Source organism: Moschus berezovskii, chromosome 15, assembly GCF_049115385.1.
Source record: "Moschus berezovskii isolate FMDL1 chromosome 15, NW_MosBer_1.0, whole genome shotgun sequence".
Lineage (NCBI taxonomy): Eukaryota > Metazoa > Chordata > Mammalia > Artiodactyla > Moschidae > Moschus > Moschus berezovskii.
The window spans coordinates 23729470-23749076 of record NC_142474.1 but is presented as its reverse complement, the minus strand read 5'-3'; the positions used below and the strand labels follow the sequence as shown (position 1 = coordinate 23749076).

General features: G+C 50.2%; 1 protein-coding gene across 3 annotated transcripts; it reads right to left on the bottom strand.

Annotated features, from left to right (window-relative positions):
• Window positions 1-627: 627 nt before the first annotated feature.
• On the bottom strand, window positions 628-18997 carry RBCK1 (RANBP2-type and C3HC4-type zinc finger containing 1). 3 transcript variants are annotated; one of them, XM_055434863.2, is made up of 13 exons: window positions 18951-18997; window positions 18231-18504; window positions 16339-16483; window positions 8920-9013; window positions 8618-8816; window positions 7344-7465; window positions 7072-7245; window positions 5767-5927; window positions 4661-4772; window positions 3822-4001; window positions 2962-3060; window positions 2469-2612; window positions 628-1317 (listed from the first exon to the last, which is right to left on the bottom strand). In XM_055434863.2, the coding sequence occupies exons 2-13, from the start codon at window positions 18292-18294 to the stop codon at window positions 1237-1239; spliced, it is 1575 nt and encodes a 524-aa protein (XP_055290838.1). In that variant the 5' UTR covers window positions 18295-18504; window positions 18951-18997; the 3' UTR covers window positions 628-1236. The 3 variants fall into 3 exon arrangements, with proteins under 3 accessions (XP_055290838.1, XP_055290829.1, XP_055290845.1); XM_055434854.2 differs by lacking the exon at window positions 18951-18997 and having other exon boundaries at window positions 18231-18802; XM_055434870.2 differs by lacking the exon at window positions 18951-18997 and having other exon boundaries at window positions 18273-18797.
• Between the last annotated feature and the right edge of the window lie 610 nt (window positions 18998-19607).

The following is a 19607-nucleotide window of genomic DNA, read 5'->3' as shown; positions in this document are numbered from 1 at the left end:
ACATCCTGGCTCAGACAGTGTGCTGGCCCTCACTGGGAGCAGGGGGCAGTAGGAGGGGTCTGAGTGGGAGGTAAAAACTTCCAGAATGAACACCCAGAACTGTATTTTCTTCTTCTGACCAGCACAGAATAGGTCTAGTCAAGAGCACTGGACCAATAATGTGCCATCTTATCTCAGATGTTAAAAATGCTCACAGCATCACCCTGCAGCAGCGGCATGTTCACCTCTTCCTGAAATATCTCTGTTCCCTGGCAGTGGATGCCCACTGAGAGGAGAGAAATTCACAGCAAGAATTTCCTGCCAGCCTGTAGCTGCTGCCTCAGCCCCTCCCTCCCCGCCTGAAGCCCACACACACCTGCAGACACCAGCTGGCAGACTCTCAACACAGTGCAAGATGCCTGTCCAGGTCAAGGTTGACCCAGAGCATGCCGCCCTCAAGTGGGTGCAGGGGTGCCAAGTCCGGAACAAGGATCCCTGTGCTTTGTTCACACCCTCGTTCTACACTGACAGGGGCCAACACATCAACTTTTGACTGCAATTCCCAGAGAGATTGGGCCCCTGCCTGTCTCTGTGCAGAGTCCCAGCCCATGACCCCTCTGCTCTCTCTCGTGACATCACACTCAGGCCTTCCTGGAAAACCATTTTAATCAGTGTACACAGGCAGCGAAGAGGGAGTGCAGAAGCTGAACTGGCTGGGCTGTCTTCAGCATGCCAGGTCTCCCTCCTGGCTCTAAGCAAAATTAGCAGCAATTCTAAGAGGCCCCCAGGCCTCTAACAGCAAAGTCAGAGAAAAGTCACCCCCAGAAAGCCAACAGGAGAGGCTGCAGGCTGAGTGCTCAGCAGACAAGCGTGGCAGATGAGGGATGTATGGACTCATCCAGGGCTCTCAGAGGCTCCATCCACCAAGGCCTCTGGCTGGGGCTGTGTTTAAGGCTGGGTCAGACAGAAGGGAGCCACAGAGAGATGAAAGGTCTGGCTGGTGAGCCCCAGGGGAAGGACAAAGGCACTGGGGCAGATGCAGCCATGGAAAACTGCCAGCTCAGGCAGGGCCCTTGCAATGCCCACAGGAAACAAGGCCATCCACGCAGCTCAGGGGCCTAGGACACTTCAGGGCCTGTCTCAGCCAAGCACAAAGGCATCTTCCCAGCCAGAAATCAGAGCCAAAGCACCAGGCCTATCCCACAGAAGCTTGTAGATGTGGGGCTGGGTCAGCTGGGGAACCAGGCCATCCTCAGCTTAGTGGCAATTCTGACAGCTGGGGTGGCACGGAATCCCATTCACCCGGCAGCGGCAGCCCCCGCTGGTGTCTCCTGGACCCTAGGGGATGAGGGGCGAGAAAAGAGAATGTCAGGGTAGAGAAGAGAGCAGTGCCCCTCCCCCACCCCAGGCACCCCATCACACCCATGAAGTGCACTTGCCCACCCTGGGCCTTGGCCTGGGCACATTCTGCTGCTAAGAATGATCCTCACAGCCTCAGCTACCAGATGCAGGCAGCTCTCAAGGCCTTTCTGGTCTCTCGCAGCACCCTCAATTGTGTGGTCTCTATCTACCCAACCTGAGACCCAGAGCTGCAAAGGACCTGATGAATTTTTGCATATTTGGAGGGGGTCAGCGCGCTGGCGGCAGGAGGGAGCGCTCCTTCCACCTCCACTTGTCTCACTGTCTGCCTGGACATGAACAACACCAGCCCCAACTCCAGGAACACTTCTCACGATGACAGATACCACTGCTCTCACATGTTTTCCATTTGATTCTGACAAGAAGCCTGAGATGGGCTCTGCTATCATCTCCATTTTACAGAAGAAACTGAGGCCCAGAGAAGGGAGTAACAGCATAATCACACAGTAGCGTGTGCCAGAGCCAGGGACCACTCCTCCACTTCAGACTCCCGCATGCACCCTCTAGGGCAGGGGTGGGCAAACATTTCTGTAAAAGGTCAGACCAGATGGGCTCTGTACTTGCAGCGCAAAAGCAGCCACAGACAGTATGCCAATGAAAGTGCGGGGCTCCCACAAAACTTTACTTATGGACACTAAAATTTGGGTTTTATATAGTTTTTACATGTCACAAAATATGCTCCTTTTAATATGTTCAACCATTTTTTAAATTGTATTTCTCTTTTATTATTCTCATTTAATCAAGAATAGACACACAATTAGTTTGTGGAAAAGTGAGAACCCAGGCTTTCTAGCTTCACGCCTTCCTCTTTTTCTTAAAATTAATTTATTTTTAATTGAGGGATAATTGCTTTACAGTATTGTGTTGGTTTCTGCCAAACATCAACATGAATCAGCCATAGGTATTGATATGTTCAACTATTTTAAAAAATGCAAAAAGCTTTCTTAGTTCACGAACTGCACAAATGCAGGCGCTGGGGTTAGACTTGGCCCATGGGCTGACTTGTCCGAACTCTACTCTCGGGCACCCGCCCCCAGTACTCCTGAGCCCTGTGCTCTCAGGGCACTCACCGCGGGGCCCCAGCGGGGGCCCTTGGTGACCCAGCAGATCTCAGTGTGGCAGACAGTGCACCGGATCCAGTCGCAGCCGTCCTTCTTCTGCACCACGATCTGGCACTGTGGGCAGTGCATGGCCTCACCCTGCTGCAGCATGGTCTGGAGCAGAGAAGGTGCTGACCTCAGACCCAGCCAGCTCCCTGGCCCCCACCCTATTGCAGAGAGAAACCGGCCACCCTCCGGAGTCTCAGATTCACTCTCCCACGCTGCTCCACCCAGGCCCAGCTGCATGCAGCCTCCTCTCCTGTGTCGGCAGTCTCCTCCCTTCACCCTGACACTCCCTGCTACCCGCCACCTCACCACGTGTCCTGAGTCCCGTCTCTGGATGGGAGAAATGCCAGCAGGGGCTCAGAGCCTCCAGGGCTGCATGAACCACAGCCCTGGCTAAGAAGCCCCCACCGCCCCCCAAAACCCAGATCCTTGGCCTTCAGCCCTGACCCAGCCTCACTCTCAGCATCTCCGTTGTCTGCCGGGCAGCCATATCGTTCTGAGCTCGCAGAGCCAGGTCATCTTGATACTCCTTGCAGTTCATCTGCTCATGGACGGCCTGGAGCGGATGAGACGCTTGAGGTGAGAAAGTTCCCATAGAGTTAGGGTCAGAGCAGGCATCCACACAAGCACTTAATGCCTAGATGGTGTCAGTGACAGAGCCTTCCTTTGTAAACTACATACTCATTTTACAGAAGAGGACACTGAGGCCAGGGTGGTGAAGCCAGGGTCATCACACACGATAATAATCATATATACCTATTTAAGTCCTGATAGGCACAGAAATTCCTAAAGCACCTCTCCCCCAGGGCACAGCTCCTTGTCCCGAGCTGAGTTCTGCCCTGGTTGCCGGTGTAATGCTCTGAGAGTGAGTTTACAGAACTGCGACCAGGCTCGGCCCTGTCTACCCGCTCAAGACCAGTCTCTAGAGTGGTCACCTGTTAAGAGAATGACGACGGGGATGGCCTGAAGTGAGGGTCAGGTAGGGCTCAGTCTGGGTTTGGGGTCAGGGCTCATTCAGGACAGAGGTTGACAGTCCGAGGCCAGGACTGGGGCTGGTCTGTGACTAGGCTCAGGGTTAGTTACAGGGCAGGACTGGGGCTCAGTCTTGGGCTAGGGTCAGTCCAGGTTCAGGGCTCAATCTAAGGGTTAGGCTCAGGTCAGGACTCAAGCCACACCCAGCCACTGACACGCAGCTCTAAGCCATGGGAACCAGGTCAGTATACCAGCTCCCTTCTCTTATTCCCATCATAAGCTTGGACTTGCAATGAGCTCCTGGCAGGATCAGAGTGACTGGGCAGGGTGGGTCCCTGTCCCCACCTTGCAAAGCAGGCAGTTGACATGGAAGCACACAGGGCAGGGGAACTCATTGACATCATCCTCAAAGAAGCACCATCCCTTGCAGTCTGGGGTCTTGCAGTGGTAGCTGAAGGCACTGCGGTTTTCCGCAATAGAGATGCCCAGGTCCAGAAAACGCTGGTATTCCTCAGGGCTCAGGAGCTGCCAGCAGACCACAACCTTGGTACCTGAGACTCAGAAACTTCGGTGCATGCCCTCCTGGCCACCCTCAGGAAGCCCTCAACCCAGCCCCCAACCCCAACACAGCAGTGTTTACAAACTCTATCCAAAAAACAGGTTAGTGCCTTCCCTGGCGGTCCAGTGGTTAAGCCTGTGCTGCCAATGGAGGGGGTGAGGGTTTGATCCTTGGTTGGGAACCGTGAGGTGTGGCCAGAAGGAATGCCATGGACAGAGGAGCCTGGCAAACTATAGCCCACCGGGTCACAAAGAGTCAGACACGACTGAGCCACTAACACTTTTGCTATCACTTCAAGATGAGCAAACCAAAGCTCCAAGGGACTGTGTATCTGCCCTTGAGGTCACCCGGGCCATCTGGCCCCAGAAGTCCTCTCCCCACTGTTGTTAACTTCTCTGCTGTCTTTTCCTCACAAGGGTGGTTTCTTTACTAGCTATTTCCCCCAATTTCTATCCTGCCCACTACTTGGGCCGCCAGCATCCCACACAGAGAAGGCTCTTGATAAATGTCCGGAACCCAAGACTGGGACTCTCAAACCCATTCCCACCGGCCAGCTCCCGGCCCAGTTCCCTGGGATAGGGGGTGGGGAGGGCAGGAGGGTGCCCCTCCCTCCCCCAGGCCTTACCGCTCGGATCTCCCTCTCCAGCAGCTTGCCCGAGCACGAGTAGGTGTTGTCGATGAAGGGGCAGGACACCTCGGCCTCCTGGCTGTTGCGGATGGTGCCCTGCAGACACTCCCTGGGGGAGGGGGGAGGGGTGCAGGTTAGGGTCATCTGAACCCCACCCCCGAGGCCTCCAGCCCTCGAGTGGTGAGGCCTGACCCCGGGCTGGCTCCTCCCCAATTTCTTCCTTTCTTCTGATGCCTCCCATCAACCTACCTTGTCTGTCCACCTCACTGCTACTCCTATTGCTCCAGCCAAGGCCACCTCACCCCTCACTGCAGAACTCTAGAAGCCTCTTCACTAGACTCCCTGGATTGGCCACGTCCTTCCTCATAACCTCCCATCCGACCCCACCCAGAGCAAACCTGAGAGCCCTGGTGACTCAACCTCTCTAATACCTCTCCGTCCCTATACCCTACCCGCTCCACCCCTCTGCTCCAGACACACTGGCCCCTTACTGCGGCAGGCAGGCCAGGCATGTACCCACCGTGGATCCCCTGGTCTGCTCAAGCATGGCTTCCCTAGGGGTTTCCCTGACCTCTTCTAGGCAGGGCCTCCGTTTCTTATCAAAAGACACTGACACTTATGACACAATTTACAATATCAGTGATTATCTGATTAACATCAGCTTGCCCATGGGAAGGTAAGCTTCAGGAGGCAGAAACTGAGCTTCTGTGGGCATTCGGGGATTCCCGGGCCTAGCCCATTCCCTGGCACCCAAAGCAGCTCGTCAAATGTGTGCTGTGAAGGAGGACATGCTCTCCACAGCCAGGGCCAGGAGGAGAGCCTCAGAGGGCAGACTGTCCACCAGCAAGCAGCAGGGCGGGGCTGGCCCAGGCTGTCAGGCAAGGGACTCACTGCCCTTGCATGGGCCCGGCGGTGCTGCGGAAAGGTGCTGGCTCCGGCGCCAGAATGTCTGAGCTGTGCAGCCTCTCTGTACCTCACATCCCTCCTCTGCAAGACAGGGAAACGGTGCCTACCTCCCAAGTTTGTGAGGATGTTCAAACAGCTCTAAGAGTCCTGGGCCCCACCCCCTTCCGGCCCCGGGTACTATATAGGCGGGGCCGCACCTGCAGAAGGTGTGCAGACACTCGCGCAGCACCACGGCCTCGCCGGGCGCCAGGACCGAGTAGCACACGGGGCACTCGGCCGGCTCGGTGTTCAGAACCAGGCTCCGCTGATCCAGCTGCACGTGCTTCAGGTAGTTGCCTTCCTGCTGCTGCTGCTTCCGCTGGGCACACGGGGGTGGGGCCGCGGGGCGGGTCAGGGTCTCAGGGGCGGGCAGAACAGGAAGCGGGCAGGACCAGGTAGGGGGGCAGGACCGGGTAGGGGGGCAGGACCGGGTAGGGAGGCGGGATGGGTCAGACCACCTAACCGGAGGCAAAGGGGGGCTCATGGAAGGATCCTGGGGCTGGTCATGGGGCAGGCAGTGGGCAAGCGCTGGAGATGATGAGAAGGGTGGCACCAGGAGCGAGGCGACCAAACACGGGGGTGGGGCAGGAGGCGGGCCAGGCAGGGGCAGATTAAGGCTACAACCTAGGGTCAAGTCAGGGGGAGATGGGGCCGGGGTCTGACCGGGGAGTCAGGGGTAGCAGGGCTCCCATCTCTGCCAAGAAGCAGGGCAGGGGTAGCTTCAGAGGGAAAGGCAGGGGGGATGAGGGGTGGTGATAAAGCGAGGGAGCAGAGCAAGGCGGGAGAGAGGCCGGGGTCTGGGCCAGGGTTGTAGATGGGAGCAGCAATGAGGCCATGGCCAACACTGGGTCCAAGGGCGGGATGGGGACATCGGATCAGAATGGGAAACCGCTCAGGGTTACGTATCTACGTAGTCTGCGCGTGTGTAACACGACAGTGGGAGGGGCAGAACAGGGGGCGGGTCAGCTTCCAAGTGGGCAGCGAGGGGCTGGGTCCAGGCTCTCAGGAAGTCTAGGAGGGCTACAGCCAGGAAGGAAGGGGTAGGGGGTGGGGGTCAGGAATAGTAGGATTCAGGATGAGGTCAGGGCTAATGGAGCGAGACCTAGGTCACAGCTGGATGAAGCGGGGGCGTGGTCTGGGTCTTGGCTAGGATGCTGGGGTCAGAGCCAGGTACCCTTGAGTGCACGATGGGAAAGTAAGTCAAAGCCAGGGGTGGCGCCACAGCTCACGGGGACAGGGGAGGGGCGAACACAAATAAGCCTGGATGTGCGTCGCAGCCGGGGAGCAGGGTCTCAGCGACAGTATGAATGACCTCAGGGAGAGGCCGGTCACAGTCAAGTGCAGGGTCACCACCATCAGTGTGACCACAACGGGGGCAGGAGCAATGTGGATGTGCCTCCCTTTCTGGCCTATGCCTCCCCCGTCCAGGCTGCAGGTGTCTTTCCAGGGACTTCGGCGCCCACCTGCTGGTACTGGCGCAGCGCCTCCTCCTCACCGGCCAGGCGCGCTCGCTCCTCCTCGTCTGGCTGGTATGAGGCGGGGACCTGGTAGGCCTCGGGCCGCGCCCGGCAGCACATCTCGCAGCCAGGCCTAGTGGGCTTGTTGATGAAGGTGCAGCCGGGACATGTCCAGCCAACCTGGGGGTAGAGAGGCAGTGATGGCAGGAAGTCTAAATGGTGGGGGGCGGGCGGGGGAGGGGCAGTCAGGGCACAGGGGTGCATGTGGGGCAGCTTACCGGTGGGGGCTCTGGCACCGCATCAGGCTGCCCCCGACCCGGCTCTTGAGGGGCCCCAGGCTTTGGGGGAACTGGGTCCAGGGGGCCCCGTGGCTGCAGCGTGAGGTCCTTGAAGCCCAGATCTGGGGAGAAGGGTTCATGGGGTGGCAGATCCATGTAGCCAATTTCATCCACACCCTGAGCCAGCCAGGAAACCCCCCTTCCATCCTCTTCCTCTGCTCCAAGGAGTTTCCAGCTCGGTCTTGCCAGTTGGGCCCAGCCATGGCTGAGTGTCCTGGCTCCCACAGGGTCACAGTCCCTCCTTCCACACACCACTGCTCCTAGGTCCACCCGGCTTAAGAACCCTGCTTGAAAACAGATCTCCTGAGTGCCTAAGTGTCCACACAAGTGTCTGCACTGAGAGGGGAAAAACAACACTTCTGAAGTTTGGCCCTGCCAAAATACTGAATCTGAATCCATTCCTGAGGGCACATACGACAGAAAAGCTAAAAACAAAACTGGCCTGCAGAGTCAAGGGAAGACCAGAGATCAAAGACTGAAAGAGAAACACCAAGGTCAAGAGCCAGGTCTTTCACTATAAAGGATATGAGACAGACAACTGGTAAAATTTGAGCAAGACCTGCACATTAGATAGTGGTACCGTATCAAAGTTAATTTCCTAAATTTTCTAACTGTACAACAAATGTAAGAAAAATGACCTTTTTTTTTAAGGAAATTCAAACTGAAGTATTTATGGAAAAGAGACATCGTGTCTGCAACCTACCCTCAAAACAGTTCCAAAAATTATTTATGCATAAATAAAAAATTTTACATGGAAACAATGATAAACCCAATACAGTCAGAATATTAGTATTTGGGGAATCCACATGAAAGGTACATGGGAATTCCTTACACAATTCTTTGTACAATTTTGCAACTTTTTGGTAGGTCTGAAACATTTCAAAGTAAGAAGTAAAAAATTTAAAAACTAGCTATTACATCCAATTCACAGACTTAGAAAACTGAGGAGGAGAGATAGGAAGGAACTTGCCCAGGGTCAAGGAGTTGATAAATGCCAGGGCAGGGACTGAACTCAGCCCTTCTCCCCCAGACTGGCTGTTCTCTAAAGGGTTCCCCAGATGGTTCCCTCCTGGGGTGTCCTTTGTCCTCTCTTCCCCACTATGGATAAGGTCCTCCAGGCAAGTCCCTGATGGAAAGCCCCTGAGCTCTGCTCCTCGCTCCCTCCCGCGCTATGACCACGGGTGAGTCCACATCACCAAGAAGCAGAGCCTTACCTTCCAGCATCCGCAACTGCCTCTCCCGCTGCAGCTCCTGAGGGTTGAGCGAGGTGTTGCAGGCGGACAGCAGGTAGAGGTAGGCGCTGTCCCCGTTCCGCCTCACGCCGTGGGAGTGCAGAGTCTCCTGGTCCCGGGCCAACCGCTGCCCAATCACCCACTGCTGCAGGGTTGGTGGGAAGCCATAGTCTAGGAACACCTGTCAGGGAGGATGGACAGGAAGCGTGGGGAGGAAGGAGCAGAGCAGAGACAGGTGCGGGCAAAAGGGGAACCTCCGCCCTCCCTTTCACCCCCTCACTCACCATGTCCTTGAGGGAGGCCACCGTCATGTCAGGCCGCACCGTGAGCCAGATAGTGACCGTGTGCATCTGTGCATCCTCCACGCTCACCCACAGCCTGCAGGGAGGGCAAGGGCTCTGGATGAAGGTCCAACCTCAACCACCAGCTAGCTCCTGGATTTCCACTCCCCTGTGCTTCCTCCTGGATCAGAACTCGCTGCTTAGGCCCTACAATGGCTCCACACGGCTCTCAGAATAAAATCCAAACTCACCTTGGCATCAAGGGCCTTAATGCGCTGGCCCCTTCAGTCTCTTGTATTACTGGCTATTATTGGCTCCTTAACCAAACCACAGCAGCTATTATTAACTGTATGCTAAGACTCTTTAAAGCACTTAACATGTATTAACTCAATTCTCCTAATGAACCCATGAGACATCTACTGTTGTCTCCCCTATTTTACAGATAAAAACAGGAGGCACAGAGAGGTTATAGTGACTCCACTGAGTAAACAATAACTGTTAGAGGCAGGATTTAAATCCAAACCGGAGTATTTCAGAGAAAGTGGTTTTAAACACCAACCTTCTCAAAGATGTGAAAACTTTTTGGGAAGACCAATGGCACGAAAATGGATGGCTGAGACGAAAAAACAGAACTGATTTCGGGACACAGAAAAAAGCCTACTTAGAACCTCCAGAGCCACCTGGGAAAACACTGCATCCTTAAAGCAAGAACAGCAAGAAACAATCAGAAAATGAAGAAGAGCTGCCGGGAATCCAACAGTAACTCCTGACTCATCTAACCTTCAGATCCATCTACGGGTTCACAAGGAAAATGAGAGACACCAAATGATACTCCAGGGAGGCAATTTGTAAACTCGGAATGTGGGAGAATTCTGGAGATCAAAAACCAGATTTCTAAAAAGTTAATGCCACTAAAAATAGAGAAAGTGAGTAAGAGACACTCGGACAACATTAAGAAATGCTACGTGTCAATTCTCGCTTGGCTCCTGACTAGAACAAACCAACTATAAACATTACCAATGAGATAATCAAGGAAAGCTTAATACAAACAGAGTATTAGAGGATTTTAAGGAGTTGTTAATGTTTTAGGTGTAATAATGGTATTGAGGTTATTTTTTAAGTCATTAGTTTTAAAGACATATCAAGGTACTTATGAATGAGCTAAAATCTGAGACTTGCTTTAAAATACTCCAGAAAATACCCTCAAAATTTCTCAGGATGGACATGGAACAACAGACTGGTTCCAAATAGGAAAAGGAGTACGTCAAGGTTGTATATTGTCACCCTGCTTATTTAACTTCTATGCAGAGTACATCATGAGGAACGCTGGGCTGGAAGAAGCACAAGCTGGAATCAAGATTGCCGGGAGAAATATCAATAACCTCAGATATGCAGATGACACCACCCTTATGGCAGAAAGTGAAGAGGAACTCAAAAGCCTCTTGATGAAAGTGAAAGAGGAGAGTGAAAAGGTTGGCTTGAAGCTCAACATTCAGAAAACAAAGATCATGGCATCTGGTCCCATCACGTCATGGGAAATAGATGGGGGAACAGTGGAAACAGTGTCAAACTTTATTTTTTGGGCTCCAAAATCACTGCAGATGCTGATTGCAGCCATGAAATTAAAAGACGCTTACTCCTTGGAAGGAAAGTTATGATCAACCTAGATAGCATATTAAAAAGCAGAGACATTACTTTGCCAACAAAGGTCCGTCTAGTCAAGGCTATGGTTTTTCCCGTGGTCATGTATGGATGTGAGAGTTGGACTGTAAAGAAAGCTGATCGCCGAAGAATTGATGCTTTTGAACTGTGGTGCTGGAGAAGACTCTTGAGAGTCTCTTGGACTGCAAGGAGATCCAACCAGTCCATTCTAAAGGAGATCAGTCCTGGGTGTTCATTGGAAGGACTGATGCTAAAGCTGAAACTGCAATACTTTGGCCACCTCATGCGACGAGCTGACTCACTGGAAAAGACTCTGATGCTGGGAGGGATTGGGGGCGGGAGGAGACCGGGATGACAGAGAATGAGATGGCTGGATGGCATCACCGACTCAATGGACATGAGTTTGAGTGAACTCCGGGAGTTGGTGATAGACAGGGAGGCCTGGCGTGCTGTGATTCATGGGGTCGCAAAGAGTCGGACACGACTGAGTGACTGAACTGAACTGAACTGAAAGATTTTCAACATCTAGCCAACTATCAATGAAATGAGCAAGTTTTAGACACGTAAAGACAACAAATGTTTACCATCCACTTCTCCACATGAGAAGTTTTTGAAATACAAGAAACAAGAATAGCTGAGTCTGATGCAGAATAGAAAACTAAAAGGGAATTTAAAGAAGGAAAAGAAATTTAAAGATCTTAACCTTCAAGACATTCTTCTTCAACAACAGGGGTTTTGAAACATGAAAGATACAGTGTCAACTGCACTACTTATTTTACACTGATGGACAGGGAGGCCTGGCGTGCTGTGATTCATGGGGTCGCAAAGAGTCGGACACAACTGAGCGACTGAACTGAACTGAACTGAATATTTCCATAATCAAAATACTATAAATGCTATTTTACTGGGTTTACATTTTTAGTAGGGCTTCCCTGATGGCTCAGAGGTTAAAGCATCTGCCTGCAATGCAGGAGACCTGGGTTCGATCCCTGGGTTGGGAAGATCCCCTGGAGAAGGAAATGCAACCCACTCCAGTATTCTTGCTTGGAGAATCCCATGGACGGAGAAGCCTGGTGGGCTACAGTCCACGGGGTCGCAATGAGTCGGACACGACTAAGTGACTTCACTTTCACTTTTCACATTTTTAGTATCAACCTAGAGGCAAAGCATAGAAGCCTTAATTTTACTTAGAAAACAAAATCTAAAAGGTATAACCAAGACTTCCCTGGTGGTCCAGTGGCTAAGGCTCCGTGCTCCCAGTGCAGAGGGCCCGGGTTCAATCCCTGGTCAGGGAACTAGATCCCACATGCTACAACTAAGAGTTCACATGCCACAACTAAAAAAAAATTCTGCATGCCACAATGAAGACCAAAGATCCTATGTGTCACAACTAAGACTCAAAAAATAAACAAAATTTAAAAAGTAAAAGCTAGAACCTTAACACCAATAACAGAGAAACGCAATTGGAGCCCTCATTTCTGCTGTCACCAGATCAGTAGTGATCAGTTAGTGAGAAAATTCATTACAGCAGAGAAATGCAGACACAGGTGCAGACTCTAACACGTAATTTTACCTTACAGGATACAAATGCACATTCAATGGCCAATCTCTAGGTAAAAAGGCCACTGGTTTTGGTTTTTATTTAGTACAAATCTGCTACTGGAGTTTCCCATGATTTTTTTTTCTTTTTGTATGAACTATACCCATTGTACATGGTTTCTGATCTCTAGTATCAGCTTCTTTAAAGTGGAGCAAGAACTTAAGACTCTCGAAGCATCTGAGTACAGACAGCCCTTTTGGATTTTTACCATATTTCTTTTTTACAATTCACTCACCGTAAAATGAACGACTTTTGTTTTTTTTTTTGGTGCCTCATTTCTATTTTGTCTTTCTAAAGCAATCAATTTAAGTTTTCATAGACAAAACTCTCTTTTAGCACTCGTGTTTTATTGGTTGATATAACAGCGATTAAATTATGCTATGGAAACAACAAATACAACTGATATAAACAAGCTGTGTGCATTGGTATGTTTTACAGCAGCAACTAGTGTCATTTACTTGAGGGAATCAAGTGGAGGTCAACTGGGAGCACTTCTACTACAGTACTAACAAAACCCAGGAAGTCAGGAAAAGGGATCAGTGAGATGAGTATGTTAAATTCCTCATTTTTTGTAACAAGGAGTGTACACAGATACCATCTTAAGTGGATATATCAAGAAATGGATATACAACTATTTTATTTGAAATCAAATGGCCAATTGATTAACAGATGCAATGTAATCCCTGTCAAAATTCCAGCTCACGTATAATTTGCAGAAATTGGCACACTAACCCTAAGATTCATATGGAGATTCAAGGGACCCAGAATAGCCAAAAAAAATCTTGAAAGAGAAGAACAAAGTTGGAGTACTTATGCTTCCGTTTTAAAAACTTACTACAAAGCTGTAATAATCAAAACTGTCCTACTGGTATAAGGACAGACATACAGAGCAACAGACTAGAAATTAGGTTTCAGAAATAAACTTCAGACTTATGGTCAAATAATTTTCAACAAAGGTGCCACGATATTAAACAGGGACAAAACAGTCTTTTTATTTTTAACAAATAGTGCTGTGACAACTAGATATTCACAAGCAAAAGAATGAAGTTGGATCTTGCCTCTCACCGTAACAAAACTTGACTCAAAAGGGATCAAAGACCTAAATGTAAGAGCCAAAACTATAAAACTCTTTAAAAACAAAAATAAGGGTATACCTTTATGACCATGGATGAGGCAGTGGTTTCTTAGATTACATCAAAAGCACAAACAATAAGAGAAAACAGATAAACAGTATTTTATCAAAATAGAAAATGTGTGCTTCAAAGGACACTATCAATACAGTGAAAAGACAACCCATAGAATGGGAAATGGAAATAGGTGTCCATTGTATACATATACACCACAGTTTCTTTATTCATTCCTGGTTACTTAGGCTGTTTCCATATATATATATACAATGAAATATTATTCAGCCATAAAAAGAAGGAAATTCTGGCATTTGCAACAACATAGACATTGTGTAAGTGAAATAAATCAGACAGAGAAAGACAAATTCTGTATTATACCACTTATATATGGAATTTTTAAAAATCAATGTCAGAGAAACAGAACAGACTGATTGGGGGGTTGCGGGGGTAAAAGCTACAAACTTCCTGTTTTAAGGTAAGTAGTTCTGGAGAGTCGGACACGACTGAGCGACTGAACTGAACTGAACTGAAGTTCTGGAGAAGAGATGTACAACATGGTGACTATAGTTAACGATATCGTATATTTGAGAACTGCTCAGAGAGTAAATATTAAAAGTTGTCATAAGAAAAAATAATTTGTTTCTATGTCAGGCAATGGATGTTAACTCAACTTACTGTGGTAATCACTGTGCAATATATACATATATTAAAGCATATGTCATACACCTAAAATGGTTCTGAGGCTCAATTTCCAACACGTGGAAGGGGAAAAAAAGGGAAGGCTTCCCACACAACACCAAGCAATTTTCAGACACCAGCAGGGCATCCTACAGTTCAACTTGATTCTGGCCCTCTCTACCCAGAGACAGTGTCAGCTCCCACAGGTTGTGGGCGAAGTCCTACAAGGCTGTTCCCACCACTTCACTTACCAATCAAAACCCCAAGTGGTCACCTGTTCTCTGACTGACCGGATATAGATTAGGGATTCCAACGACCTCCTCGATGGGTTGATTATTTTGCTAGAACAGCTCACAGAACTCAGAGAAATATTTACTTACTATATTATGAAAGGATATAATAGCCAAATGGAAGAGATGTATGGGGCAAGGTACGTGAGAAGGAGCATCATTCTCTCAAAATTCCAAACCCTGTCTTCTTGAGTGTTTATGAAGGCTTCATTACACAGGCATGACTGATTAATCCATGGGCTACTGATGATTCAACCTTCAGCCCTCCTCCCCTCCCCGGAGATCAGGGTGATGAGACTGAAAGTTCCAATTCTCTAACCACAGGGCTGGCTCCTCTTCTGACCAGCCTCCATCCTTAGGCAATTTAGGGGCAGTCCAAGAGTCACCTCACTAACATAACAAAATGCACCTTTATCATTCTCATCACTTAAGAAATTCCAAGGGTTTTAGGAGCTCAGTGCCAAGAACAGGAAGAATATACATTTCTTACTGTAAGTCACAATACCTTAAACTAACTCTGTTTTGTATGTCAATGACATCTCAATAAAACTGGGGGAAAAAATATGTCCATATAAAAACTTGGACACAAATGTTCATAGCAGCATTGTGTATGTTAGCCAAAAAAGTGGAAACAACCCAAATGTCCATCGACTGATTAATAAAGAAAATACGGTATACCCATACAATAGATTATTATTCAGTCATAAAAAGGAATGAAGTTTTGATACATGCTACAACATGGATGAATCTAGAAAACATGATGCTAAGTGAAAGAAGCCCAGACACAAAAGGCCACATAGTGTATAATTCCATTTCATTTATATGAAATTCCCAGAGTAGGCAAATTTCTAGAGATAGAAAGTGAATTAGTTGTTGCCTAAGGTTGAGGGGTTGAGGAAAGAAAACTTGGGAGATAGGGCATGTCTATTAATGCGTATGGGGTTTCTTAATGGGATGATGAAAATGTTCTGTAATTGGTTATGTTGATGGTTACACAACTGTGAATATACTAAAAGCCTCGAACTATGCACTTTAAATTGCTGAACAGGGTCTGTCAATTACATCTCAATAAAAAATCAAATGGGATCCAATATTGAAAATTAGAAACTGTAAAAGTGTCTTACTACACAGCAGGAAAAAAACATTTGAGTGTTTAATATGTGCCAGCCACTGTGCTGAGCATTTCAGCATCAAGTTTAAGTCTCCTGGGGCAGACAGCCTCCCTTCAAGCTGAGTGTGGCTGTGCAAAAAAGTTCTGGCCATGGGAGTTAGTGGAAGAAGTGTGTGCAATTTTGTGAGCTATGTTTTTAAGAGGAGAGTGGGAGGGTGTGCCCTTCTTCCTTCCTACTGACAAGAATGGTGATGCAATGGCTGGAATGGGAAGAGCCATTTTGGATCATAAGGTGAACCTGAGAAAGGAGGTCATGATGGCATAATAATAAGACAAAAGAAGCAGGAGCTCTGAGAACTACAGAGTTCTCATCTGGAGTGCCTACCGTCAAACTTGTTTATGCCACTGTTAATATGTTTTTTCTCTTCTATGAGACCTATCATTCTAATACACCTCCTAACAACCCTATTAACAGCTCTACTATTACTGCTCCATTTTTTAAATTAAAAAAAAAAAAAAAAAACCTCTGAGAGGTGAAATGACCTGCCTTAGATGGCAGAGTTGATTTGTGACAGAGCTGGGGTTTGAAGCTAGGGCTCTTGACACCAGAACCTGCCATTAAGAATAACTTAACTGTTCTATGTGCTTAGTTGCTCAGTCATGTCTGACTCTTTATGACTCCATGGACTGCAGCCCACCAGGTTCCTCTGTCCATGGAGATTCTCCAGGCAATGGGTTGCCATGCCCTCCAGGCAATGGGTTGCCATGCCCTCCTCCAGGGGATCTTCCCAACACAGGGATCTAACCCAGGTCTCCCTCATTGCAGGCGGATTCTTTACCATCTGAGCCACCAGGGAAGCTCTAACTGTTCTAAAGGCCAACACTATATTGCAGCCCACTGGGGTTCAGGAAGCTCTGAACTCCAGGCTTCCTGGTCAGCCATGCACTCCTCACCTGATGTCCTGTGTCGGAGAGACCTCAGGCTTCAGTTGCACATTCAGGGGCACCCGTTGCTCTGCCAGCCAGATGGCACACTGCATAGCCACCTGTTCATCCCCACCAGCCACTGCTCGGGTGAGTCTCTGGGCCACCTCCTCAGCTGAAATCCACAGTGGAAGCAGGTTAGCACAGGGTTTATTTTTCTTTGGGGGTAAGGAGGGTGAGGAAGGAGGTGATTCTTTATACATGCTGCTTCTTCTCTGCCTTCTTGGTAAACTCCTACACATCCTTCAGCACCCAGCTTAAAAGTTCCCTTTCTCTGAGAGGCCTTCTCTGACACTCCCCACCCCTTCTCATTTAGTTCTGTTTTCCCTTCATACTCCCAGGTGCCCCATACTTAAACTAGTTTATCCAAGAAATATTTATTGAGCTCTTGCTGTTCAGTCACTAAGTTGTATCCAGCTCTTTGTGACCTCCATGGACTGCAGCACACCAGGCTCCCCTGTCCTTGCCTATCTCCTGGAGTTTGCTCAAACTCATATCTGTTGATACCATCCAACGATCTCATCCTCTGTTGCCCCCTTCTCCTTCTGCCCTCAATCTTTCCTAGCATCAGGGTCTTTTCCCATGAACTGGTTCTTTGCATCAGGTGACCAAAGTATTAGAGCTTCAGCATCAGTCCTTCCAATGAATATTCAGGGTCAATTTCCTTTAGGATTGAGCTCTTACTCTGTGCCAATCATTGTCACAGAAACTGGGCTTCAGAAGTGAATAAGATAAACGGGGGCCCTCTTCTCATGGACTTCCCAGCCCAGTAAGAAGACAACTAATAAGTTTAACAAAAGAAAAAGATTCAGACTGTGATCCATACTGGCAAGGAAATGAACAGGATAAGGAGATCAGGAAAGAGAAGAAGAGGTGACATTGCAGCTGAGACCTGAAGCAGGAGATGTTGGACAATGTCAAGACCTGGTTGGGGAAAAGTGTTCCAAGTGGAGAGAAAATGAAAGGCCTTGGTCAAGAAATGGTCGGATTAGAACAGAGAAGCTGCTGCTGCTGCTGCTAAGTCATTTCAGTCGTGTCCGACTCTGTGCAACCCCATAGACGGCAGCCCACCAGGCTCCCCCGTCCCTGGGATTCTCCAGGCAAGAACACTGTAGTGGATCGCCATTTCCTTCTCCACAGAGAAGCTGATGAAGCTCCAAAAGAAGCAAGGGGGCAGATGGGGGAAGGCAGAGATGAGCAAAAGCAGAAGTGAGCAAAGTCAGCAGGCATGCGGGCTACCCAGTTGCTCTAGGCTTCTGTTCTAAGAACAAACACAGGGGTATGTGAGCAGGTTGGTAACATGACCTAACTTAAATTCTCCAACCTGAGTGGAAGGAGCGAGGTGGAAGGCAAAGACCCTGGTGTTCAAGTCAATTGAGGTCTAGTCCCCGACTAGCGTGGGTGGTCTCTTGCCCTCTGGGAGTTCCCCACCCTCTTCTCAGCAGAGCTGGTCCATGGGAGGCCTTGCTGCTAAGTCGCTTCAGTCGTGTCCAACTCTGTGTGACCCCATAGACGGCAGCCGACCAGCCTCCGCCATCCCTGGGATTCTCCAGGCAAGAACACTGGAGTGGGTTGCCATTTCCTTCTCCAATGTGTGAAAGTGAAAAGTGAAAGTGAAGTCGCTCAGTCGTGCAGCCTACCAGGCTCCTCTGTCCATGTGATTTTCTAGGCAAGAGTACTGGAGTGGCTTGCCATTGCCTTCTCCGTGGGAGGCCTTAGGGGGATCAAATAAAAGAATGACAAGATGCACTTGGAAGCAACTGGGCTGCAAGGGAGGAATCTGAGGGGCAAGTGGGCAGAAGGAGGACAGGCTAACACCCAGGCCCTTCTGCGAGGAGAGGCCGCGTTCTGGCAAGGCTCACCTCCCACCAGAAGCTTCTCAGCCGCCCCCAGGCTGTGCCCACCTTTCTTGATCTTCTCGTCCATCTGGCGTGGTTGTGCCCATCCCCCCGCGGCGGGGGGCGGGCTGCAGCTCCGGGGAAATGCTATCTCCCAGTCACCTGCTAGAGGACTGGCAGACCACGAGAAACTCAGCCCCAGCCGGTGGCCTCTGGCGCGGCCCGAGCCTTCTTGGTGCCTCAGGGTCCCGGGTGGCAATCGGGTAGCATCACATTACCCGAGGACCGGGGATGGGGCCTGGGAGGGGGAACGGGTGGGAGGTGAGAGGGAGAGCCAAGCCGAGCCGGCTCGGGGCGACAGAGGAAACTGGACAGGCCCGGCTGCGGGGAAGGGGAGGAGGGGCGCCGCACAGCCAGGGCGCTGGGCCGGAGCCCTTCTCCCTGCTGGGAGCGGGAGCGCCCTCCGGGGTGCGGGATTTCAGCCCAACTCCCTCCCGCCCGCGGCGGCCCCAGTCAGTCATGAGAAGAAGCGCAGCAGCTTCAGCGGAAAAGAAAGTGAAAGTGGCGGCTCCGGAAGTGGGGCGGAAGATTGTCGCCGGATCCGCTTCTCCCCGCCACCCCCGCCCGACCACCCGGCGGCGGCCCCCGCCCCGGGTCACGGGAATCCAAGGCGCTCTTGTCCCGCCGTCCGGGGCGTTCCCACGCCGCCCCCAGTCAGACCCGGACTCTGTGACCCTCACTCACCCGCTGGGTCCAGCCAGCAGCGCCCTGGGAGGGGCGGGGCCAGGAGGGCGGGGACTGGGGAGGGGCGGGGCCTGGTGGGCGGGGACTGGGCCGGGAGGGCGGGGCGCGGCGCGGAGACCGCCCTTGCTCAGTCCAGCAGTCCCAGCACTAGTGGGCATACCGGTCCCTACTCCTTTGGCAGAAGAAACCTAGGCTCTGTTTCTGATCTGCCCGAGGCCATGCAGCCGGATTTAAATGCAGGTCGGGTGGCCTCTGGAATCCACCCTTAGCCTGCCGGACGCTGCCCCTCGGCGGTTAACTCTCCACCTTTTAATAGGAAAAGGAGTACGTCAAGGCTGTATATTGTCACCTTGCTTATTTAACTTATATGCAGAGTACATCATGAGGAACGCTGGGCTGGAAGAAGCACAAGCTGGAATCAAGATTGCTGGGAGAAATATCAGTAACCTCAGATATGCAGATGACACTACCCTTATGGCAGAAAGTGAAGAGGAACTCAAAAGCCTCTTGATGAAAGTGAAAGAGGAGAGTGAAAAGGTTGGCTTGAAGCTCAACATTCAGAAAACAAAGATCATGGCATCTGGTCCCATCACTTCATGGGAAATAGATGGAAAAACAGTAGAAACAGTGTCAGACTTTATTTTTTTGGACTCCAAA